This window comes from Oreochromis niloticus, linkage group LG6 (assembly GCF_001858045.2).
Source record: "Oreochromis niloticus isolate F11D_XX linkage group LG6, O_niloticus_UMD_NMBU, whole genome shotgun sequence".
Classification (NCBI taxonomy): Eukaryota; Metazoa; Chordata; class Actinopteri; order Cichliformes; family Cichlidae; genus Oreochromis; species Oreochromis niloticus.
The window spans coordinates 8,742,765-8,769,981 of NC_031971.2; the positions used below are offsets into that span (position 1 = coordinate 8,742,765).

The 27,217-nt window shown below is 41.2% G+C and overlaps 1 protein-coding gene across 1 annotated transcript in view; it reads left to right on the plus strand.

Annotated features, from left to right (window-relative positions):
* Nucleotides 1–27,217, plus strand: part of cacng2b (calcium channel, voltage-dependent, gamma subunit 2b) — a 64,011-nt gene that overhangs the window by 21,824 nt on the left and 14,970 nt on the right. Inside the window, exon 2 of the mRNA XM_003459342.5 lies at nt 21,958–22,041. Coding sequence (XP_003459390.1) covers nt 21,958–22,041 — 84 coding nt within the window. The remainder of the gene's footprint in view (nt 1–21,957; nt 22,042–27,217) is intronic.

A 27,217-nucleotide genomic window follows, 5' to 3' on the forward strand; every position in this document is an offset into this window, starting at 1 on the left:
GAAGAAGAAGGGAGAGAGGGGGGTGGATGGAGGTGCTCTGGCGGATCCAAACTCTGCACTCATTGGCTTTTTCTTAAATGAAAGACTGGAGGCGAGAGCTGCAGCGAGGCGCTACTCAGAATACTGGATGCTCCTTTCTCCCCTCCCTCGCTCTCTTTCAATCCCTCCCACATTCTCGAGGAATCAATAGTCGCAAATTAATCATTCTGCCCAGAGCGCTCTGAGAAAGACAGAGAGAGGAAGAAAGAGAGAGAGAGAGAGAGATGGTTTGCATAAAGTGGCAAAGCAGCAGCAGTGTGCATAATCACACCTTCAGCGCGCTGAGCCTGATTAGATGTTATTCATTGTTATTTCACTTATTTGGAGATGAGTAATCATTGTTGTCATGGCGATTGTTGTGGCGCCCCCGTTAGTCGCTCTTTGGATCATTTCAGGGAGGAAATATCTCTTGCCTTCATGGAAATCCACCAGTTGGAGATTTTAAAGTCACACCTACTCTGAAATGACTATCTCAGCTCTGAAGTTTAAAAAAGACAAAACAAGAAAGTTGGTAAAGTAGTCTGCTGGTCTGAAAAAAAAGGTGTGGGCAAAGGTGCAAAGTCAGAAGAACTCCTACTAGAAGCGCCTGAGGAAGGGTTCCTTATTTTTGCACTCTTTATGCTAAACTAATCCAAGCAGCACTCGGTCGTATAGAATTATATTTAAAGGATCAACATGAGAGCGGTATTGAACAAGTAATCTAATAACCCTTTTTTCCCTAAAATGTCAAAGTATTCCTTCAAGGCTCTGCGCAGGTGAATGATAAAAGGAAATCCAATTACTGCTGAAATCCACTGAAATGGCAGGACCTGTTTGAGCTGGATTGTCTTCAGGGTCTCCGTGTTTTGTTTTCTTCTACTGTTGAGCTTTTTTCCCGACCTCAGCCACCCAAGCCGATTAATTTATCGATTATTCGATTAATCTTTCAGTCTGTAAAATGTCAAACATGAAGACAAATGACCATTACGTTCTACTAAAGCTCCCCTATTAACAGCTATCCGGTTAATAAAACCTGATTGTTGGCTTGTTATTAATAAATGACTAATTTGACTTGAAAGAACGAGCAGTAAAAACACACAGGGTGAACCTTAGGCAGAAATCCTATTTATGCATTCGTGCTGTGCGTTGGTATCGATCTGATACAAAGTAAATATAGGGCGGTATTACCGACACTGATACTGATAGTTTTCATTTCTAAAGGCAGCTTATGTAACAATAATAACTTATTCAACACAGTTCATATACGGAACTATGAGGATAAAAACAAAGTATCCTACTGTGCTAGTGTTAATCCAATACCAATACTATATTATCAATATTTGGATTAATCCGTCCACATTTAATACATAATATACAGCACACAACTAAGCCGCAATTCCCCTGGAATTAAATAGAATTTACCCTTTAAAGCTTGATCCATGAAAATTTTAATTACTAAAGCTTCTGACAATTTAAAAAAAATAAGCAAATATGAATTTACATATATGAATTTTAATTTATATGATAATTTCTACATGTGGCTATAATTTGCACCTAACTACATGACGTTAAACTTTAAATACAACTTGTGTGCATCATTTATTTTTAAAAACATTTATTGTATAAAATTGACCACGCTACAAATTTTCATGATGGGGAAATGAACCCAAACAAGCCAAAATTATTCAGTAAACATTTAGTTCTGGTCTAGAATTGTGGGGTTTGACTAATGGATGTCTTGCTGTTAGAGGCAGGCTCGTGCGGTCATCGATGAATTGCAATTTTGGTCACCTAAAGGTTGTTTACTCTTGGCATGGACATAAACATTTATCCTTATTCTCCCTATTTCGGCATTAAACACGTTTGGCCTCATCGACTCAGTAGCTTGCAGAGTTAACCATGTGTTTGTAACCTTTGTAAAAGAGACCGTAAATTGGTTTTTAGAACAAAATGTGGTGACCTTCTATGCAATTTGAAATCTTATGAATGTTGAGACCCGACTCTTGCTGCTTCAGTATCCAGCCAGGAAAATTGCCTCTTGCTTTTTCCTTTTATTTATTTTTTTATTTTCACTTTTTTCATGTTTGTCCATGTAATGAGATTTTGTGTTTGGGTCTGGACCCAAATCAGCAGCCTTGAAACCAAGATGGAAATGATTCTTAGACACCAGGCTAGAATTATACATGCTCACACAGTTCACAGCTGAATATCTACACACACACACACCCGTGCGCGCACACACAGTTTCCCAGCTTGCGTGACAGTATGGGTTGCTCTCTTTATGCAGGCTGCAAGCGTATTACTGTGACCGGCCCACCCAACCCAAACAACAAGTACTTCTCTTGCCTCAGGAGACTTTTCAGTTTTATTGCATCTGCAGGAGAGATCGTCTGTGCCCAGAAACATCTGGGAGAGATGCTACTGCAAAGTGAGAAGAAGATTTGGGTTGAGCACAGAGGGAAAGTCTGAAAGGAAGGTGAAAAAAAACCCGGGAGAAGTGAGGAAGGGAAACTGGGGGGAAAAAAGAGCAGATGGAGAGAAAAACAGCATTGGTGACGAAGAGAAGGTGGAAACAGAGAGAGAGAGATGGAGGTAAAAGGAGAGGCGAAAAAGCAGAAGATGGGGACAGGTAGACATGTGCCAAACAACATCTGTGAAGGAGGGCGAGGTAGCCGTGGGTGTGTATGGGAGAAAGCTTTCCAAACAACATCTGTACCGAGATCAGCGTCTTTAATGGGGGGGGCGAGGTGAGAGGAAGAAGAGATCTTAAAGTGAGAGCGCACCGAGGTGATGACTGACGCTGCCTTGAGTGACGGTTAATGTTGTTGACACAGCAAGCAGACACTGGAAGCTCGTGTATTTTTTATCGCTGCAGAAACATCAGCTGATAGAGACAGACAACACTTTCTTCTTGTTTACTCCTTTGCTGATTGGGTAAAAACACTGCAGCTGAGCCTTTTGGGAAACATCATCGATCACCAGCACGGCTTACTAGCTTTACTATTTGCCCCATCTATCACTATTAACCCTTCAGGGGCTCCAGCTGCGGTAGCAAACAGCATTCTTGTGATTCTTGGTAGGCTACAAATTTCAAATGTTTTTTTCAGTTACACTAAGGTGGCAATATAATTACCGGCTGGGCTGTTCTCAGGGAAAACACTTTGTTTTGGCTGAATGTAAGCGATTAGAGTGCCTAAAAATAACCATAAAAACTTCAGTAATGCTGTAGTCGGTACAAGTGAACACTGTACTGCAAGGTCAAAACAACATTATACCGTCACAGAACACATTACTTGCACTCTATGTATTTTCTGCTGAAATGCAATGCAGTGTTTTTTTAACAGAAATACAATCCGGTCACTTTTCCTTCAAAGATTACTTGCCATTGCACATTTGTATTCACTTGTGCATCGACATTGTTTCTAGAAGGCCGGGCCGGAGTGCCGAGACCTGCGACGGGGCAGCGTTTTTCTCGCCACCTCCCTGTGACTCAGAGTTCAATTTTGGGAAATGTATTAGACAAGATGTAAAAGGTCAGTTTCTCTGACAGTGGCATCTCTGGCAGATGGGTTCAAAAAATGTACATGGTGGGGAATCCAAATCATCAAAACAAGAGCACAAGGTCTATGAACTGTGGGAAAGCACAAGAATCAGTCTGTAAGGAAACTGGGGGACTGGTATGTATACTGAGGGAGCTAATTAGAAAACTCCAAGACAGATGTGGAGGTAAGGATCAAGTGATTGGGATGTGATGATGCAGGCAATGACCCAGCAATCTGTTTCTACTAAACTTATGTCCTACCTAAACGTAATGACAGGTTTTTTTATGGTTTTAGCCCCCTGCCACTCAGAAATATTTTTGCTTACTTAAACTCTGAATGCTCTCATTTAGCAACTAAACTGTTGCTAGAATGTATGAAGCCATACCTCAAAATTTCGAGTTAGGAATCTAAATATTTTGAGTGAAAAAGGTCTCTGCACAGTCAAAAACAGGCAGTGACGGCATCAGTGAGGTACCAATGTGTAGCAAATGTGAACAAATTAGTGCCAGGTTCTTTTTCTCCTAGCAAGCGATAAACTGCATAAATGGTATCGAATCAATGTGTTCAATGTGTTGAACTATTGGACAGCTGATGCCTTCCGCCCTCTGCTTCTGGGTAACAAGTTATGCAGCATCACAGGGCTTCCTGATTGGCAGAGCTAACCTGAAATCTCCCAATACCTAACTTGATAGATATTAGAACAGGTCTCTAGTAAACCAACACAAGTAACCTAAATTTGACTAAGAGCAAACCTCTTAATAATATATTTATTATATTGTATAAATTAATAAAGGAAACACTTGAATAGCTGACTATTTTTTCTTGAAGAGAGTTTTATATAATGAAGAAATTTCCTCCCCCCACTTTGCAAAGCTATGACGTCACAGCAACATGATTGGTCAGCTGCAATGTTGATCCTGGACCAAAATTACTTTGATGAGGCAGGAACAGTAACCCGGGATATCTGATACACCTAGCTAGTTAGTTACATGTAGCTAGCTTGGTAATGCTAATTGCTAAAAAAAAAAAAAACACTCAGCTAGCTTGCCTTGTGAGCGACTGGTTGTTGTTGCTTTGTTGATTGTGTGGAAAGATCACTCAAAGTGATCCCTGTGTGTGAATCCTGCCTTATGGGAAAGTCATATTTTTACTTCCAGCAAACAGATATGAATTCGTTCTTCACTTGAAAGCACATTTAAGACATTAGCTAGTCTAGTTAAAGTTTGGACAAAGTTTTATTGAATTTGTCCTTAAAATAGATTCTGTTTGCCCCCCACATTCCTCATATTGTGGGGGGCATATCGCCTCTGTCAGTGCGCCCCAGGGTGGCTGTAGCTACATGTAGCTTGCCATCACCAGTGTGTGAATGTGTGCGTGAATGGGTGGATGACTGGATGTGTAAAGCGCTTTGGGGTCTTTAGGTACTAGTAAAGCGCTATATAAATACAGGCCATTTACAGGCCATATCGTCCTGATCATTTTTGTTTACATGTTTACATGACATGTCTTGAAACTATTTTGTGCGCATTGATTAGTGTATTTATGATTTAATGGGTCCTTGTGACCTGTTAATGGAGTGTTTACGGGCCACTACACGATCAGTACTGGTTGCTAGGGACCTATATGAGCTTTTGCACAGCCGTTGCTATGCAGGGAAAGACAGCGAGCGGGTGAGCTACTAAGCAAGTGAGAGAGCCAGAAGCCCATGCGGAGGATGACTCATAGCACCCCCCACCTCCCCCACCAGGCCCTCCCTCCCCTCACACTCATACCCCCTGCCTTCCTTCCACTGACTCAATGGGACCTCACACACACAAACACACGCAGCTGGGCATGTATACATGTGTGCGTGTGGACAAACGTTCACAGAAACACACACACACAGTTTCCTACCAATTCTCTCAGTGGTAGCCAAACCTGTTAACATGTCTTCCCTGTGGATAACAGCTAATGGCTCATATTCATATGCATGTACACACAGACACAGGCACGCTTGCACTTTTGCACACACGTGGATGCATGGACCACGCATGCATTCACAGGTGCGCACGCACAGCGCAGAGATGAACACTTTTAAAGCGGACCCACACATTCCCACATGCAAGAGCATGAACACACAAGTGTGCACAGTCACGCAGATGTACACAAACATAAATACAAACACATACATGCAGCCATCATAACGGTTTCCCCTCAGAAACCATTGCTGAGGTGTTGTTTAAGTGAAGCACTCAACCTGGTGCTTACATACTGAAGATTGAACTTTGAGGCTCCTACATGTCAGGCCACACTTGTTACATGGTTTTTCCTTTCTACATGAAGATGAAGCTTCAAGGTTTTGGAGCTGAGATTTTCCTGTGCTGGATAAACTTTCAAGCTCAGGTCACAGTCAGGTCTGTTCTCATGCCAATATTCACATTAACACAGCTGGAGATGTGTTCTCGAGCTATTATCACATAATGCAAGGTGCTCTTCAGGTTTGAGTAGCTTAGGGGATCAAAAACTACCAAACTTTGTGCAATTATTTTCTTGTGTTAAAGATATTTTTCAAACTCGTGTATTGTTAATGCAGCAGTTCACACCGGCTGCATAATCTTGCAGGACAAATTTGAAAGTTTTGTTTGCCCCTCTGCTTTCTAGCAGTCCCCTGATTGGAGGTTACCATTTACACTGTGATCTTAAGCAACCAATAGGCAAAAAGCTAACCTGATAACAGATCACTTATTTGCATGAAGATGCAGAAATGAAAAATGTAAACATGTTTTGGGAAATAAATATCATTACAAATAAAAATCAGAGAAATCATCTTATAATCAGTGCCTATATTAATTGTGATTGTAATTGAATATTAATTTATTTATGGTTTACGGTTGTGGTTTTGTAGACCCTGCCCAGCCAATATGAGAGAGGTGCCGGAGCTGGAATTTAACCCAGTTAAATGTCTTGTGCTGTTTTTTTTTTGTTTTTTTGTTTTTTTAAATGAATCCCAATTAACAAATGATTGTGATCACCAAATCAAACAAACCAAATCGCAGCCAATCACAGCACGACTAAATCAAAGTGGGGGTTTGTGGGTTTGTCCTTCTGGACAGCGTGAGCTGATCAAAATCACGGACTTTCTGAAGCAGAACAAGCACGGACACGCAGGGAAAGAAAGATGTGGGAAGGATGGAGGGAGAGAAAGAGAAAACCAGTGTTGCTGCTAGTATCTTGGTTATTTATAGTTTAAATGCCCGGGCTCTTTTTTGCCTGAATTCATTGTCTGCCCCTCTCTGTCTCTGTCTCCCCCTCTAGCCTCTCTCCCATTCCCTCTTTCCTCCCCTCCATATTTCCCCACACCAAACCTCCTCATCTCTTTCTTTTCCGTGTTTATTCTTTCCATCTCTCCAGTCGACTTCGCCTCTGCCCTCCACCCCACCCTCCTCCTCCCTTCCCCTTCATCTCTCTCTGCTCTTTCATTAGATATTGGGTCAGTGCTCTTTGCTCGACTCCCTCACCACCCCATCCTCCTGCCCACCCTCCAAGCTCCCAGCCCTCGCCGATGCTGCACACTGGTGTGTGTCGTTTTTCTTTAGTAATGTTACGCAACGTCCATCACAGACACACCGGGGGGGGTAAGAGGGTAGAGTAAGAGAGACGCGGATGGGGAGGAAAGACAGTGGATGGGAGACTTAAATGAGGAGAGAGGGGGAGAAAGCAAGCGCTCGCCATTTATTGGTCACTGACCCACTATCTTGCCAGATCCTGCGGTCCGATCAGTTGACCTTCTTGAGCTAACGGCTAATTCTGACCCGTTTACGCGCGTTTTTCACCGGAGCATGAATGTATTTTAATGTGGTGTAATGTGTGACATTATGACCATGACCGCTTTTTCATTCAGCAATCCCCATCTGTCAAACAATTCACATCCATGTCATAAATACAGGAAAAAATAATTTTAGGTGTGGTTTCTAACCATCACGTAATATTTCGATTTTCACTGCACCAGTTTCACTGTGGGCTGAAAATTAGACCTCTGCTTAAATCATTTATTAAACCAACAGGCCACCCCAGCTGATTTGTTTGGGCTTTTAAAGCGAGGAGATATTTTAGAATAAGGTTTATTAAAAGATTTTCAGTATTTGAAAAACAGGCACTGATGATTAATCTGATTATGTAAAGATTTCTGAATGACTCAAGGCTTTAAATGTATGCTGTAAATGAGATTAATTAAAAATCTGCAAATAGTCAGAATATCTCATCACCACTTGTTGTTTCTTTTAACCAATCAAAGTAAAATTTACTGTAATTCTGTTGTATTACTTTCTGAAATAATCAGACGTATCCTGCTCTTGTCATGTCCTCATGTCTCCAATTTGTGACAGACAGAAAAAAAAACCAAAAACCTAGAGACTTGTCAAGAATCGATTTATGTCTAATGAGCATTGTATCTGCATTAGTCAGGAAGTTTAGGTCTTTGAGGTGTAAGTCAGCATTAGTGATAGCCTAAACCCTGAGCCCAACCAGAATGTCTCATTTTTGCTCTTGATAGAAATGATTCTTCCCAGTCTTGGAGTCAGAGAACAAAGAACTTCAATCATTCTACCTGATACACATGAAAAACTTTCTTTTCCAAAGAATGACTTCTTGCTCGACTCCGAAGGGATGGGGTCATCACCAACGACACCTTGAACCTCAATGGATTAAGGTCTGTTATCTATGATATCTCAAGTAGATAAACCCCAATTTGATATGGACACAAGAGATAATAATGTCCTTTAGAAGTTTAAATCACACTGAATCACATCTTTATTGTTTTGGGGGGTTTTTTTGGTGGTGGTGGTGGTGGTGTGGGGGCGTGTCTTTTAGTCTTCTATACCTAACGCTTCAGTGCTTTGGCCTTCAATGCAGTGGTTCCAACCTTAGGATGCGAAATTTTACGGAGAAATGCAAGAGCCACCATTTTGCAACATTCTTTTTTTTTTACATTGCAATGTGTTACCAGTTCTAGATTAGCCACTTGAATTAAGGTATACGACTAATATGAATGTAGCACTTCGTACATTTGAAAAGAAAGCTAGTACTATGTACAACATGGTTTCCAGGTCACAGGACTACTCCACAGTGTTACTATAGCTGAGTTTAGTGCCTCACAAATGTGATGTCAGACTAATGTCCAACATTTTCATTTTTCACTTGATTGGAGAATTTAAAAACTGATACATTAACATACAAAAAAAATCCAGACGGGTCACTCCGTCTCAAATCCAGACAAGCCTTCTGCTCAACTGTCTCTGATTTGTATAAAAAAAATTATGTGTGAACATATATAATGATTGCTGTAAAATTTCTGCTTCACATATCAAATCCTTCTCGAGATATATTTTTTGAAAATGGTCCATTGACCTTCTTTCAGGCCCTTTTTCCACACAGTGAAATCTGCAGCAATATTTGAACCTGAATGTCTCAAAAACTATTAACGACATTTTCATTGGTCGGTCTTACCATCTAAATATCCCAAATTTGAGACTACACTAATAAAAAACTTCACGATGCAAAAAACAACTAGTGACTGTTTCAGAATGGAGTACAGCTGAATTTCACAATACTGCAATATAAAGCACTTAACATACTTTTCAACAGAAAAGAAGAAAATACTATCTCCATTCAGCTTCCATCCTGGATTTAGCTCCACCCATGTGTAGTGGAGGTTTGTGCTGGGTGAAAATTGAGCAAAAATAATGCACTGATTATTTGCAGTTTGTGCTTCACAAACTGTTTAACAGAGTACATTTTTGAGCTTTGAGAGACATTTGGAGACAGTGAAGTTAAGATACTGAAACACTGGAAACAACAGAAAAGCCTGCGTCACTGCGCTGGTGCTTTTGTGCACAGCTGCGTCTCTCGTGCTGCGTCACAAATATGCACAGTTAAATTCAGTTATAGTCATTCAATTATAGTCAGCTGTTTTTGCTTTTAATTAGTAAATGATGATTAGTCCTTTTGATATTTCAGGATATTCAGTGTTGATAAAAATGTAAAACAAGTTGAAATGAGTCACACATCACACGTAAGAGATTCAAAATAGTCACTGCAGTGCTCTGTTGTAACCTTCAAAACTCTGACCCATCTGTTCAGCCAAACAACTTTCTTCTAAATTCTCGCAGATGTTGAAATACACACCAAATAATCTACAGGTCCTGTCAGTCGAACAGACAAAGCATTTTGGCTTAAGCATTTCTCTCACCAGCACACGTTATGTGCTTTCACAGTGAGATACAGCAAACATGCAGTTGTTGACACCTTATAATGGGGAGGAAATGTGAACATTTTGAGTTAAATGTCAGTTTTCTGGCTGAATATTGGACGTATGAGCGGCTGCCCAGTGTGCTGCAACAGAGATGATTTTGGGAAGATGTAATGTAGAGCTGCAGAATGAGGGCAGGTATCTATTCCACATATAGCAGCTTGCTGTAATTTTATACGGGGCTAAACATCTGTTGCCTCATTTATCAATGAAGCTTCACCAGGATGCTGCGGGCTTTGTGGATTTTCTCTCATTTTTGTCACCTCTCTGTCTCCCATGTCTCATCTGTCTGTCTCTTTCCTGTCCTCCCTCCACCCTTTTGCTTTTTTTTGCAGTTTCCTCATTTTGCTTCTCTTTTCTTCACATGTGTGCCAAAGGAATTCAGAGCTGGGAGGGGGGAGGAAAACATTGCAGAAAGTTTCACTAAACAAAACTAGGATAGAGCAGGGAAGGGACCAATGACGGCGCGCTCAGGGATTTCTCAAAAGGGGGACAGTGTGGTTGTTTGCAGGTGGTTGATGGTACTCCCTTTTTAAAAATGAATTGTTTATTTGCTGTACCTGGTAATCTTCTTTTTTTAAAGACTTTGTGAGACCATCTGCAAATTTATGTCTGCAATTAGCACGTGTACAGCCACAGATGGAGGTGGATGTTCCGTAATTAGTAACTGTCTCATCAGCAGCCTTGTCCAGTTTACTTCATTCATGCACTGATTAGTGTCTGATTTATCTTTCGCATTTTGACCATTTTTTTGCTGCTGGTGCTGCATATTATTTCTTATAGTTACATATGTATACAAATCAATGCATTCCTAAGATAAGCATTCTTCTTTCATGGCAGGGTGCAACCTTTTTTGCCGCAATCTGTTAAAAACAAAATACCTTCCTTCACTGAGATGTAGAGTGTAAAGGGCTTGTGTGTTTTTCTCAGCACTGCGAGAGCTACCGTGTTTTGTTGTTTCGCAACCGTCTATTTTCACATTAAGATGGTGGAACCAGAGTACAATGTTACAATGTTAATGTTTGCCTTAAGAACTATGGCCCTGTTTTCAGCACTCAGTTGTCGTTTCACGTCCTTTCTCATGTGGCAGTTTCAAAGAGCTGTGGCTGTTTTTCGTGAGGTGGGGTAATGTGTTCTGAAAATCTGCATTCACTCGCCAAGTTGTAACACTCTTGCTGTAAGAGTGCTACATGCTGGTGACACAGTACAAGTCCTACTTTTAACAGCTGAACTGCTGCTTCTCTGCAGCTCTGTCGCCCCAAAAAAGTGTTGCTGAGTTTTTCAGCTCTCTGAAATGGTGTGATTATGTCTGATCACAAGTTTAATTTTGTGTGGCGCTATCAGAGGAGGCAGCCGTGCTGAGCTAGTGTAACAAGGATCCATGAAGATAGATGTCTGCAAATATATTAGTGCTGGATGCACAGATGAAGATGACGTTCATGATGCGTGAACGCTTCTGTTGTTCATATGTTTTTAGCTGAGATCTGAGATGAATGGTGCGGCGTGCTGCATCTCACGTGCATGTTAGATTTTGTTCACTTCTTAACTTTAACTGAGTAGCAACCACACTGTTGGTTGCACTGATGGATTTTTCTAAAATAAATATAGAAATTTGGCATGATCTTGGAGTTGACATAATTGTTCTGGTCTCTATCGCAGCTTCAATGAATTTTTTGATATTTCCTTAAATGCCAATATTATCTGTCTTGCCAAGAGTTTGATAATATATCTCAACAGCAGAAATATCATCCACCAGTTCTTTGTTTAACTTATACAGCAAACATTGCGTACAAATGACAAATAGAAATTTCCCATTATGCATCAGGCTGGTTTTTGATTGGGTAAAATGGGTTTTTGAATCCTCTGCTTGGCATTCATTTAAAAAGACAAGAAAAACGAACAATTTCATCAAGGGTCACAAGCACCACCCAACGTAAGGTTATTGCCACTGCTGTCCTACATTAACAGCCTTGGTAATTACCAAGATCAGTTTTCATGTTTCTGTAATGGTGAACACACCAGTTATGCGCAAATCCTTTATTCAACAACAATATTTTTAATGCTAAAAATGTATTTATTGTTGTAATCCATGAATTTTTCTATTTATTATTTTACAAAAAAGCAGAAATAGGAAATCACATTGTTATTTTTTTATTAAGATGACAAATTACAGTTATTTACTTGCATTCATGAACAGAAAAAATAATTTTGGTGGTTAAATGTAATGCTTGATATATGTCAGATTTCTCAGAGAAGTCCAAAGGTAAAAGGTAAATTCAGTAATTCATGTATTCTCTTGTTTTTGTGGCAATTTGTGGAGCCCTGTATATACTTTTTAACAGTACTGTAAATGCAAATCCAAACGTGATAGCAGAAGATGACAGTTTTGGATTAGTATATCTGACTGAAGGCATACGCACTACTTGATGCGTACAATTTTACATTTTGCAGTCATGTCCAACACAGTTAATATCAACATTTATTGACTGATTTGTTTGTGTAACAGCGCTACATAATGTCTTTATACAAGAAGCAGAGACATAAAATACAGCTATGTAAGATGTGAGCTGTTATAAACAAGCTAAACTCTAAGCTTTGATACACTGACTCTGCCTGAGTGATTAAAATCACGAATGACTTTTCTGTAAGACGCTGTGTGTCATCACATTTCACCAACACTGAAACCATGTAGTCCAAAGGCTTAACTATGTTTGTGTTCAGTAGTAGTTTAAAATAAATGTTATATCACAGATATAATGTCACCATATGCCCTGTTTATTTACTGAATGCGTGCAATGCCAAGTTATGTTACAGATGAACTCTCTACAAGCAGCTTGTTTATTCTAAGGTGTTCCTTCTGCTAGAATGCCAGTGTTGCTAATTAAGTGCCTGCTTTAATGAAAAAGTCTACTGAAATTGCAACTTTGCTGTTATTGCTGTCGCTAATTTGTCTTTATTAACTACATGACTGACTTCAGCTTGATGTATTTTATATTGTGCAGGATTTTATTTCTAGCAAAACTTGAAAACTGCCTGATATGAGATGCACTCTGATTCCTTACAACTTCAGTGTCGTCTGTTTGTTTAACAGCTTATAACTGAATATCTGCCTTTCGCTTCAAACGGCGTCTTGGACACACTGGCAGAAAAGGATATTTCTTAGTCATCCAAGGATCACACTGGTTTTCTTTCACCTGTTTAGCGGCTTTTCTGCCTGCTTCTCTGCATGCAGCTGCAGCAACGCAGTCATGTCATCTAAGCATCCAGTCTTGTCTGCAGCCTGCCCTGTAAGGTCAGCACTGTTGTCCACAGACTGACGGTTCTGGCTGGGTCCACTCTTCTTTCCAAGGTTTCACATACTGAGGCATCTGGATCCATAGGCTTCACACTGAGCTGCGCTAGGTATTATTTAGCACAGGTTAGACCTGTAGAGTCAAAAGGAGTCCTTCAACATCTGACAGAAAAGTGACACAGGTCATGGATAAAAATGTTCCGCTGGCATCACTGTAGCAGGATACACAGCTGTGGGAATGGCAGATGGCAGAAGTTTAGATGAAAGCTAATTGCGGCAGAAACGTAATGTCACAGAATTCCATCTATGAAGCTTGCGTGATTCCTCCCTGTCCCTGCATGGGTTACAGTTCAAAAACATGTATATTAGGTTAATTGGTGATTCTAAATTAAGTGGCGAGGTGGGTATAAATATGATGCGTTGTCTGTTTCCTGTGCTCTGTGGGCTGCCAGACTCTCCAATCTACAGTATATACCAGGGGTGTGCAACTCCAGGCCTGAAGGGCCGGTGTCCTGCAGGTTTTAGATGTGTCCTTGATCCAACACAACTGATTCAAATGGCTAAATTACCTCCACAACATGTCTTGAAGTTCTCCAGAGGCCTGGTAATGAACTAATTATTTGATTCAGGTGTGTTGACCCAGGGTGAGATCTAAAACCTGCAGGACACCGGCCCTCGAGGCCTGGAATTGCCCACCCCTGCTATATACCCTGCCCAGTGCCAGCTGGGATAGGCTCCAACCCCCTATGGCCATATACAGAGTAAAAGATATGGCGAATGTATGGATGCATATACTGTATCACACTTGGTTTACCCACATTAGTCCACTTGGCTTTTGCTCTGCTACTGATCAGAAGCACTTAACCCGAGTTGAGTCATTTAAACGCGGAGGGAAATCTGAGCAATGAACTAATTTGGACTAAAAATGTGAACACTTGTGAAATGCTCTCTGACCACCTGGCCGCTACGGTGACCTCCACCACACAGCACCATGATCTGCCAAATTATCACTAACCAGTCATTTGCTCCTTTTTGCTTTGTGCCACATGACAACAGGCTGCTCTACTTCCCCGTCACAAAAAAGGGAAAAAAAATCAAAGTCGGGATGGAGGCTTCTTTATCAGGAGCAAACCCAAGCGGTTCTCTCTGTCACAACCAGACATCAAAGTAATTTATGTGGTGCGTGTGCACACTTGTGCATGCCTGCTGGTAGGAAAAGTAATTGCTTACTCTAAATTAGTTAGAACAAATAGGGTGAGAATCTAATTCCACATTTATTACAATTATCTTTAATAGGTCTGTCTATTGCCAGACGTGTGCTGAAATTGCGTGGAAATGAATTGGCCGTGCGGGTTCAGAGATTAAAATGAAATACAGCTCACAATGAAGTCGTTTAATGAACTGAAGGCTTTTTCAGTCATTTCTGTTCTTTTGTTCTCTATCAAAGTTTTGAAATGCATGAAGAGTTCATTTCTGGCCGCATGTTTACTGCATGAATTTTGTCTGAGCTCCTGGGATTCAACCTTTTATATGGATCATTATATTTGGACCATTTGGGACTAGTAGGAGAAAATGAAGCCTTTTTCCTCTTTGAACTGAGATTTCAAGTTATCAAGACTTTGTACAGAAATAACATTTTGCATTTTTCATATGAGGTGAAGTCAGGAAATGGGGTTTAATGAGTCAAGCAGCTGCTTACCCTGACTTGCTGAGAAACCTGATTACGTCTCCTACTACAATATGTTACAATCCAGTTTGATCCAATTTCCACTTTCCCTGGTAATCCTCTTGTCTCCCGACTTGTTCTGATTTTGGGTCATGACCTGAACCGTAACGTGCACACACATACACGAGCACAAGTGATATAAATTTCATCAGAAGAACACGAATGCAAGGCTCTGAACGGGAATCTGCATACCATTCAATTTCCCGTGATAGCACTGTACAAGGGAACCAGCTACACATGTGTAAGCCTGATTTAAAGAACAATGGGAAGTTGAATAACATGACAGCTGCCTGGGTGTATGTTCACAAGCAAGTCTTATTATCTTATCCTCTCATACTGAAATTGGCTGGTGGTGCACCGGGTTCTTTGTCTTCCTCTGCTAAGCAAGTAACATCCCGCAAGGTGAAAGTTTTCACAGATATTTATGTTTCTCACAAAAGAAAAAAGCAACAAAATATTTTTAAATTCTTAAATTTTATGATGTAAAGTTACAGGGCACAGCAGTTAAGCTCTATTCTTATCTTTAACTTCCCACTTTTCAGCTCAAGGCCGTATGTAGATCATTCCCTTACTCATATTCTTCTGCTGGAGGTTTCTTCCTGTTAACAGGGAGTTTTTCCTTCCCACCATCACCAAGGTGCTCGCTCATAGGGGGTCATCTGAATCTGGAGCTTTTCTCTGTATTATTGTAGGGTCTTTACATTATAAAGCGCGTGGAGATGACTGTTGTTGTGATTTGGTGTTATAGAAATAAAACTTAATTGAATCGGATAACAAAGAAACCTTGACAGGGTTTATATTTGACTATGCAAAATATTCACTGCTAAATGTACAACAGAGTTTCATATTTAGAAAAGTAAGTGTATTTCCTTATATTTCCTTTTTCAAATTGTTATTATTTGAGGTGCTCTTTATAAAGATTTTAAATAACGACAATTAAAATGTTTCCATATTTATATAAGCCGTTAAACAGTTTAAAACATTTCTTGGAATCAATGTTTTCTAGTGATGTTCCACCAGTACGAATCTTTCACTTGTGGCGTCCGATCAATAGCGATTTAACCTTACATTTAAAAATGCAAAACAGGTTTAACTAACAAACACATTTTCGAGGTGGTTTAAAACATGACATCTCTCCGCCTGTTCCAGTGTATGTCTCTGAAAATCTTTTGGTGTTTTCAGGAGGTTAAATTATATACTGCAGATGTTCGCTAACAATTAAGGTCATATTCTTTGGTAGCCCAATTCTTAATATCGAACAAAACCATCAATATGATGTAGCCGAGGGAGATTAAATGTGTTGTGGTTAGTTCTACGTTTACTTTAAATTCTTTTCTGTTAATGCCACTAAAACTCAAAGAGTGGGGAGAAAGGTGGATCAGATGCAGCAGGCGAGGCGTTTAGGGAGCGTTTTAAGCATCGCTGCTAAGGGTTCATGGATGGGGTTGTTGCAACCTTTTAGAATCTAAAATGTTCGTATTCGGAACAACCGAGGAGCCTAAAGAACACAAAGAAATATTTACAAAAGCATGAAAGCAGGGATGAATGTTCTCCTGGGTGAATTTACATTAATAGATCAAGAAAAGAAAGGAGCACATTTCCTGTGTACCGTGTTTGTAATCCACTGAACTGAGCTGGTAGCCACCTTTGCTGTGCAACACGTCTCCTTTGAGGTCTCTGATGTTCATCCACCTTTGCTGCTGAGGGATTACTTTAGTGGCACTTTAACACACAGACTGAGCCATAATTAGCATAAAGGAATAAAGACACGCCGAGTTATTTGCATAAGACACAGTACCGGTTCAGAGGAAGGCATTTACTCTTCACACACATTTTCACGTATCTCATCGAGTGGGTTACGATGTTAATGCTTCATGAAAGGATGTCTTCCAGTGTTTCATCATACTGTATTAACTTATCCTTAACAGCTACCAGGTGGGTCAGTGAGCAGGATTCTGATTGGCTTATGACAGCAAAGGGGTCATCGGGGTCTCCTCTTATTGGTATAAATCATCCGCTGTGAGACACAGTGGCCCCTCTTGCTGTGAGCATAAGTGGGTGACAGAGCTGTCCTGACCCCCGAGGTGTAGGTTGGTCTCAGAATAATAGTATCTGTTCCATGTTTAAAGCAGAATGTATAATTTAAAAGGGGCAATTTGGAAGAGCGACGCGTCATTACGATGGCTGTGTCGAGAGGAGAAGGGAAGAGGAGGAGTTTCTCAGATGGGGATTTCTCAGCAGGCACAAAGGTGTCTGCATTTTTTTCTTTTATCTGAGCAATAGATTGGTTGATGTATTGCAGCTTCAAAAAAATACTCCAGTTTGTTTCAACACGATGACAAAGCTGACAAAGGCCAAATACACAATGAGCGTAAATGAATGCAAAGCGGATTTGTTTGCTAGCAGAGGTTTGTGTTGCTAATACACAGCATCGCTTTATAAAGAGACCTTTTGGAGTTTCATGGAATCCAAATTTACTGCTGCTGATAATTTCCTCTTTTTTTCTTTCTATCCAGCTCCATGAAGCCAACTCTGTTTTAGCTCAAACTGGGGTTTGAGGGCTGAATGGCCACTTATGACTGGATTCACAGGTTAATATCCATCCATCCCAAGCCAGCTGAGAGTTGTTATCTCTCCAGCATTTCAGGGCTTCCTCCCACTGAGGCATCCTCAAAACACTTCATTGAGGAGGTATCCTAGGGAGATGCCCAAAAACACCTCAGCTGGCTCCTTTCCACATCGAGGAGTAACAGCTCCACTCTGAGCCGCCTCCTTACCCTATCTCCCAGGGAATCTCATCCACCCCAGGGTCTTTTTTGACCACTTTGGTGACCTCAGACACAGTGATGGGCGAGTCATCCCTCTTGTCCCCGGACTGTGCTTTTACTATAGAAAGTGTTTCAGTGGGATTGAGATCTTCGAATAATTCTTTATTATATCCATGGATGAGATCAGCAGCACCCCACTCCCACTGTAGACGGTGTGAGCAGGAAGCTGCTACCTGCGTCACCTGAAGCTTTACCAGAATTGCCTTAAAGCCAACCAAAGGTCTTGCTCCAGGGCCTCTATGTGCAGTGGTCAGGGGCAGAGGTCCTGCTCATCCACTATATATACTACATTAATAATAAAGGTACTCATGTCATATATTTCCAGTTTGTCTCACACGTGTTTTTGTGTCATAATTCACCAGAGTTTGATCAGTTATCTTCACACGTGAAATCAATAAGACAGAATGCAGATTTAGGCTGATATCCACTTATGAAGTACTTGTGGTATGATTGTGCTGAGATGTCCTTCCTGCTCTTAAATATACAGTGGCATCTGTAGAATAGGGCCAAACGCTCAAAGCCCCTCACTCTCTCCACAGCCACACTCTGACGGGTGAAAGCTGGCAATCCTGTTTGTGCTATATTGCTCTATAATCACAGGTATGAGTGTATCTAATAAAGAGGCCATGGAATCATGTGTTTAACCCCCACCGCCCATACAAAATTAATAAAAAAGAATCGGCCAAGAAATGAAATGCGCTGCACAGGTTTCTTCCCAGTCAAGACAGTAAAGCATGGTCTTAATTTGAATTGCAGAAGGAATAAAAAGGAGAGAGAGAGGCCCAGAGGACGGGCTGAGCTGCAAGCTCATTTCAAATGGGAATCTGGTCTTCAGGGTACCGGCACATGTATGTGAGACAGACAGGAGAGCAAGATGGGAGGGGCAGGAGAGCGATAGCAAGGAGAAGGAAGGGAAAATGCAATTCCAGATTACATGTGCTTGTGGTGCAGTGTGGGTGGGCATGTGTTGAAGCAAGTGAGGGAGCGTGTGAAAGGCAAAGAGAGAGAGAGAGCAGCAACGGAAGAATAGATATAATGTAGTTTCTACATAGCTGTGAGTGTGTGAGAATTGATGTGTTTGACATGCTGTGGGATGTGGGTTGAAGACACCAGAGATCAAACCAATACATTTATACAGAAAACCAAACAAAAAAGAAGTCATTTTATTAAAGTTAAAGGAAATGGTGGTACCAATCTAACAGCGCCGTGGCTGTATACTCCCAGCCACACAAGAAAGACAACGTATGACGTATCTTGAAATGATGAATATATATATACCACTATATACCGCTATCCAGGATGAAACGACAAACATCCATGAGTACATCAGGAAGATTGACACAACTGACCACATGTTAGTGAATACGTCAGGAAGGATAGGCCTCTGCATGATATGGACCATCGACAGATAGAAGAAGTGGCTGATATTGAATGGCTGCACTTAAAGACAGCACAACGGCACTAGTGATTGCAGCACAGGAACAAGCTCTAAGTACAAGCTCCATAGAGGCTGGGGTCTACATCACAATGCAAGACCCCAAAGGCAGGCTGTGTAAAGACACCCCTGAGACAATCCAGCAAATATTAGCAGGGTGCAAGATGCTAGCAGGCAGGGCATACCAAGTGGTCAGCACAGTATACAGGAATTTCTGTGCCAAGTATGGCCTGGAAGTCCCAAGGTCAAAATGGGAGACAATCCCGAGCCAGGATTCTGTCGGACTTCCAGGTAGACTTCCTGCTTGGTCTTCGGTTTGGAGGAACTCAGCAAGGGGCACTCAGAGAGAGACACCATCAAAACCATCAAAACCATCAAAACATTCTTTTTTCTTTTCTTTTCTTGGGTAGCTGTTAAACTTACTTTTTTCATATCTACTGCAGAAACTTTATGGTTTATAACAGTAATGTAATCACAGCTAACAACAACATAAGACATGCACATCACATTGGTCAGAAACTTCCCACAAGATACCTACATCACACCCAGGTTCTTTAAATATGTTTAATTTAAGCATCTCATGTTAGTTTGGAATTACTGCCCCCAACAATCTTGATTGAATCAGTGATCTTTGACTAATGCATTAAAGCAGGGGTGTCAAACAGAAGGCCCGGGGACCACAATCAGACCACAAAAGACTTCAATCCGGCCCACCAGACCTGTGAAGGAGGACATAAATGTTAGATTTTAACTGTATTTTCATCAAATTTGCAGCTTGTTCTACTGATAAAGACCTCCCCCACAGTAGTAAAGGTAACAGATAAACAATTAAATGACATCTATTTTAGAAATGTCTGTTTTTTACAATGTGTCCACATTCAAATGAATAACTAAAATGGACATTTTCTCTGTTTTGAGAAAAACTTTCCTCTTTGTAATGCCAGGGCAGTCTGGGCAATGAGCCAGCAGAGCTGTTTCTGTAATTTTACACTCTTATTTCTTAGAATTTAAACCCAAAGAGCCAAGCTGGAATAATTTATTTCGCTTACTACAGCAGCATTTCTTTATCATGTTATAAAACTGAGACATTCGGTTGAAACTGCATCTCTTCTTCTTATCCTAAGTAATCTCAGGGATTAAACGTGCAGTTAAACACCTTTACACTAACAGTTTCACCGGTCTGGTCCACTGCAGATCAAAGTGGGCTGTATGTGGCTCCCAATGTAAAATGAGTTTGACATCCTAATTTTTTTGGAGAGCTCAGTCCACAATAAACATGCTTTTATTCACACCGAGGATTTTATGGGTCATATAAAAAAATCTCATGCAAACGTGTGGTGTTGTTTTCTGAGGGAGGACAGTCTCACAGTATGATGACATCTTCATTTGTGACACTCTTCGTGCTCTTAGATTATCCTCTACCAATGTAACTTGAACAATGCAGCTGTCACCACAGTCCTTTAAAACTCTGTTGATCAAACAAACACACAGTTTCTAAGAGGCTGCGCTGAAATGCTAAATATCTCCTTCACGTCCACTGGAGGGAAAATGACATCATTTTAAAGACCTCCAGTCATCGGCGCTTACTGTAGCGCTTTCTTTCTATGTCTGTGAACCTCGCAAGCACACTCAGCATGATTGAAGTATTTTTAACTTTGTAGTACCGACTCGCATTTGTCCAACAAACAATTACTGTAAGCAAGTGAGACAAAGGGGCATTCAGATGTGAAACTATTTCTGCTGAAACACAGTGCGCTGTCACTCATCGCGGTCCTTTCAGGAACCGAACGCAATCTCAACACGCCGCTCTACACGCAGTTCACGGTGAAATTATGAAAAGATGAAAGTGTTTTCGCAGGATTCTGAAAGGTTTCAGCGCCGCTTCCTCGTGAAATATCTTCTTTAATGTATCTATCAAAGTGCACCTGATGAAAAACACTTTGTTCGTCTGAGAGTTTTCTGAGGTGTATTAAAGATATGTAAATACGAAACAGGCTGTTGTTGGAGTCCTGTCATGATTTTTTTTTCTTTTTTCACTTTTATTTATCGGGCTTTGTTATAAAATGGTTATTTTCTCCACAGGTATGATAAAAATGCAAGTTTAGCAGCAAACACTCCCACCACGATGAGTGAAAAAAGACGGCTGGAGTGAGGCTCGTGGTAACAGGGCTGATGCTACAGTATGTGAATGTGTGTGTGTGTCGGTGTGTGTGCACGCCTGGAAGTGTGAGACATATTGTGAGAGTGTGCCTGTGTGTGCAGGCGATGCCCATTTAAAAGCCAGCGCTCGTCTTTCGTCCTTCAATCGCCAATTAACAAGGGGCCATTTAATTGCAGTGGTTTGGGAGGGTACAACAATTACCACAGGAGCTGCACTGAGCCAAAAACACACACACAAACACACACACAATCTCTCTTAATGAGCAGCACTATCCTTTCTTCCTGTCTATCATTTGCATTTTGCTCTCCTCTTGCCTCCTCCTCACCCTCCCACCTGCGTGTTTGAGTTGTTTAGACTGAGCTCCTCCAATCGTCTTCCTTATTTCTCCTTGTCTGTCACTTTTTGTTCTGTGATATGTTTCCTTCAAAGCTCCTGACAAAGTTCTCCTCCCTGTCTCATCTCTATTGTCCCAAAAAGGGTTGATACAGACACCGAGCAGAATACTGGAGACTTGATACAATCTGTGATACCATGCAGGAAAAAACTGGGAAAATTGAGTTTGCTTGCATTCGGTCATTCAGTCGAACACAAACATAAACGCATGTTTACACGTGCAATTTTATATTTTGTCAGTGCTAATTTTTGTAATATATTCTTTCTTTCTCACAGGTTCTTTCAAAGGCATGTGCAAGCAGATAGATCACTTTCCTGAGGATGCTGACTATGAGGCGGATGCCTCAGAGTACTTCTTACGTGAGTCTGTCTTTTTTCCTTCATAATCCCAGAATAATCCCAAAGTTGTCATCTAATCATGCTTTCTGGTTTTAGTTGGTTTTGAGTCAGTAACATCTGATCTTAAAGTTATCTTTCACTTCTCGTGTCTTTATCATAAACTCTCTAAAAAGTCTACAAACATATTAAATGAAGGATGGAAAGTGAGGATGTGGGCTGAGTGACAGCACACTTGGCCAAAGATGGAAAAAGATCAAAGGAAGAGGGGAAAGGGGCTAAGATGAGAAACCGCACTTTTGTTTGTCGTAGAGAGGGTAAAAGGAAGAAGTAGCAGAAAGTCAGAGACAAGGAGAAACTATGGAGGGCAGTGTACACTTACAGTAGAGAGTCAGTAGAGGAGGAGGGGTCAGGCATGTGAATGGAAGAATGAGGGGAATGTCACTGTTATGGAAGAGGAGGAAGAAATTGTTAAAGTCCTCAAGAAGAAAGATTGTGGGAGGTGAAAGAGGACAGGAGGAAGGTGCATCAGGAGAAAGCACATGGCTCAGTGAAGGGAAGGTTGAGGAGGTGAAGGACAAGGAGTAGGGTAGCAGTACAGTGCTGTTGCTCTCCCAGCGGCTTGCCAATTAGGACACTTTCTTCTATAAATACTCTAGGCTCTTCTAAGTGGGTCACACCTCTCCCACTCCTCCTTCCTTCCATCCATCCAGCCATCCCTCACCACCTCCCTCTTGCTTTCCATCCATATGTCTGTCCATCTCCACCGAGGCCTTCGCGCTTGCCTGACAGCTGGTGGATGGAGGCTGTGGGGTAGAGCGAGGAATACAGGGAAGCAAGGGAACTGAGTTTGTTGTCAGGTCCACTCAAAAATCTTTTTTTGTGTTTTTAAAAGTTCGCAAAAGTTTGAAGATGGTTTAGCTGGAACGGATGCACACGGCGTGGCACGGGAAGTTTGCTAGTTTGAGACTGGATAGTGGACAGTTAGTCTTTTTTTTAACAGCAGGGAGTGAGTTGGGGCGATTCTCTCGATGCCATAGACTTTCTCTGAGGCCTTTCAGACAGAAGATTCTTACATATCAGCCAAAAAAAGTATCTGTGGCGTTAATTACACTCTGTGCAGCCTTCCTGTTGTCACTAGTGGCCCTGAGGAGCGGTAGAAGGCCAGCGGGAGCTTCTGGTCGTTGGTGTTGTGGGTCCATTTGAGATCAGCGGAGATGTGGGTGCCCAGAAATCTGAAGGTGGAGTTAGGTTTCTGGGCCGAGTCAGACTGATTGAGGCTGGTTGGTTGGGAAGTCTTTGATCCAGGAGCAGGTGTCAGGATGGACCTGAAGGTGGTCCAGTTTGGTGTTGAGGATGTCTGAGATCCTCCACGAAGAGCATCCTAACGTAGCTCTTCCTGTTCTCCAGATGGCTAAGCGCTCTGTAAAGGGTGATGGTGGTGACATCCTCCGTGGACCGATGTGGATTGTAAGCAAACTAGTGAGGGTCGAGAGAGGGGGTATACAGTCTCTGATGTGGGTTATAGGTGTGTAGTCGTTGAGGCTGTCTATACCAGTCTATTTGTGGATGGGAAGGGTGGTGGAGGCCTTCAGACAGGTGAGAACAGTGGCATGAGTCAAGGAGAACTTGAAGAAGCTGGTGAGGATCCCTGCCAGGCTTCGACCACAGCCCCTGGGATGCCATCATGCCCATCAGCTCTCCTGGGTGATCACGGCTCTCAGTCGTCCTTATATACTGTTCAGGTCAAACTTGAATCATTTTGATATATGGTAGCAGTAAAAGATAAACCTGAAATTTATAGATTTTTCTGTTAAAAGTCACGCAAAATATCCATCCATTCTCTTCCGCTTATCCTGGTCAGGGTTGCTGGAGCCTAGCCCAGCTGTCTTAGGGCGAGAGGCAGGGTACACCCTGGACAGGGCTAAAAAAGAACATTTTTAGGTAAAACAGGACCTATTTTGTGATACTAGAGGTTTCTCTACAGAAACAGGGGTTGAAAAAACTAAAAAAATACTCTCCCTCCTCACTTTAATTAATGATTAATCCTCCATTTAATAATGTCAGATAGGTTATTATGTAAATTCCATAACAAATCTCTAATTTTAAAATTGGTATAAACACATATAATGAGGCAATTCTAGGCCTGGGAAAAACTGAACCTGACCATACGAACATGAACGTGTGTGTAAGAGTTAAAAAGCCTTCACATGCACTTGGACATGAATATTAATAAACTGAATGTAAAAATTTTTTCTAACATTGACTTTGTAATGAGATGTAACCACTGCTGTCCAACGAGAATGACCTAGCTTAATTAGAATAGTCATTAGCTGTAACCCTGACAACAGGTCAGGTAAAACGGTTAAATGCTGAACTCAGCTGTAATTATATGCTGGAATTCATCGCTGTGTCAAGTGCTTAATTGTAACTGTCACCATTTGCACAAACTGTCCTTCTGCTCCTATTCTGTTTGCTATCTGAGCACCACTTTTGTAGTTTGCCGGGTTACATAACTATTATAAATGCGTTAACTCTTGCACTATTTGCTTTTGGCTTCCTGAATTCTTCAGTGATATGGTAATCAAAGCCCATTTTACTGTCCGATTCACTGCAAGTCACTCTGATTAACAGTGTCAGCTAAATTACTGCAATAACAATGTAAAGTGTGGATGATGACACATTTTGACAGATGGAAATGATGCAACATCTGTTTATCAATGCAAGATTTTTTCCTCTGTTATTCTGCTCATACACATCCCCACCTGAAAGCTTCCCACTATAGCCACAGTCTCGTACTAGTTGCTCAACCGAACTTGCTGGGTTCATTATACAATAGTTGATGTAGATGGTTAACCATTCCCCTTCAAAAAGCTAACCTTCAGGTGCTGCATCTGTAAATCCCAGCCCACCTCTGCCACCTTGAATTTCCATCACATTGTTTTGCTGCCAAAAGCCTGAATAAAGACTGCCAGAGAGACGGAGTGAAACAATAGAGTTCAATATTTGCTGACTTGGGTGTTGCTGGTTTCCTCAATACATCCTGAAACATCAAAGTTGTTCTCAGGTACTCTGAATTATACAGAAAAGGACGTCCGATCATTGATGCAGGTATTTTACCTTCACCTGTTTTTTATTTTCAGTAGTAATATCACATCACATCAGTCATTAAGTTCTGACCAACAATTTTGAAAACATGCGTGTGAAATAAATCTTTGTTCTTCTTTTGCTTTTCCATGTCTGAATGCTGCTTTGTGGTGATATGGACTAACATGACAGACCACATCGAAGATGCAAATTAGGAAGGAGAAAGCAAACAAGCCATAACATTCTCCTGATTTTGTTGCAGTATCACGATCTGTCCCAGATGGGATTTTTGAGTTGAGATTCACTGCACAGATTTTTTTTTTAAAAGGAAAAGGACTAAATAACACCTATTGCATCATGACTGAGTGGGATTTGTCCACAGATTAATGAAGTGCAGCAGTTGTGCAGCTCCAGAACTGGAATGAAAGAAAAAGTGTAAAGAAGCACAGAGACGGACAGAAATGTCAGATGTCATGAATGTGGCTTCTGTAACAATTCAAACAGTAGCAGACTAATATTAATATGACGACAAAGGCTGTTATTCAGACTAGAGGAGTGCCTTAATGCAAGGTTTTCAAAAGTTGAATTAAGGTGATCGATAGCAAATACTAGGGACAACTAACTAATTACCCAGACGTTAAGCAGGGAATTCCCTTGACCTTCGAGGTGACCACTTTTGATGGCAACACAATTGCACAGGTCATCTAGTGGAAGGCAACCTGCTCCCCAAACAATTACACTGTAGTCTGTCAAAAAGATTGTAGTGACTCTCAGACAGATTGGTGAAGGTGAATAATCGCTGTATAATTAATAAACGCAACACTTAAAAGTAAAGAGGAACAACTTTATTAACTGACCAACGCGTTTCAGCTTGTGGCCTTCATCAGGGTCACTTAATAAATGCAGACAGATTTCCAATGCATTGCAATCAATCTAAGTCAGCCTGCACCAGCAAGTGCAACTCATCTGCATTTGTCTCTTTGCAGCAGGGGACTCAACTCAGCTGGTTGCCAACTGGTTGTATTCTGTAAATAGTCTATGTATAAGCAAGGTTGTCAAGTGCCTGTGTCACTCTGTAGTTAAATAACCATCCTGCAGCTACTACATCAGAAAGAATTACTGTTTCAAATCTGTGAGGTTCTTGCAGGATTCAATGTAAATAGTTAATATGAATTTCTATATAATGTGATTATGGCAACAGATTTTCAACAGACAGGAGGAGATGTGGAATTTTCACTGATTTATCACAGTTAACTGCCATATCTGCAAACAGATTGAATATAATTGCAAATTGACCCCATTCAATGACAAATTGATACAGACTGATAGCAAACTGATTCCATTATATTGCCGTTTTAGTACCATCTCGATGCACCAGAGTGGCTTCGAAGATGTCCGGAAACTGACGGTGAATGGTGGCTGACCTGATCCCCATCTCCAAAGCAGCTATTTAAGAAGAAATGAGATTGAAATTTCATTCCACACAGTCGTAATAATTCCGGTCATGCTGCAGTTTCCAATCACTGTTTTCCCGAGTGTGACTGCAGCATAAGAACCTCGGGTTTGCAGGCACTATGGTTTCAAACATTTTCATGCATTGCTATGTAGTAAAGTTTTGCCTGGGATGCCCCATAGGTGCCTGTGTGCAATAGAAAACAGCTTTTAGGCAACACATGAGCACGGCTCCAGCAAACCGGAGAAAAACACTGTCAAAATTTGCAGTATATCAGGTGAACGGATACCGACACACACGTGCATACATAGATTCCTTTATTTGTTAGAGATTCTTTTCACACACTGTTTCTCCTTTTCTCTGTCTCCCTCTCTCTCTGCCCAAGGGCATTTTCTGTCTCTCTCCCTCAGTCTCTTGCTCTCTGAGCTGTTTCACCCTCCCCCCCTCCTCTCACTGGGTGAATTTGTACATGTGGTTATGTAAGAGAAAGCAGTCAGCCTTCGTCCTGCAGCAGTTGTACTATCAGCCACAGAGAGAGAGGACAGATCTGCCACCAGAATTCTTCAGTTTGGATAATATAGAGGACAGAGCTGACGATTTACCTTGCCGATGTACCCATCTAAACCAGAGAGCACCACTGTCGATGCAGAAATCTCTCTC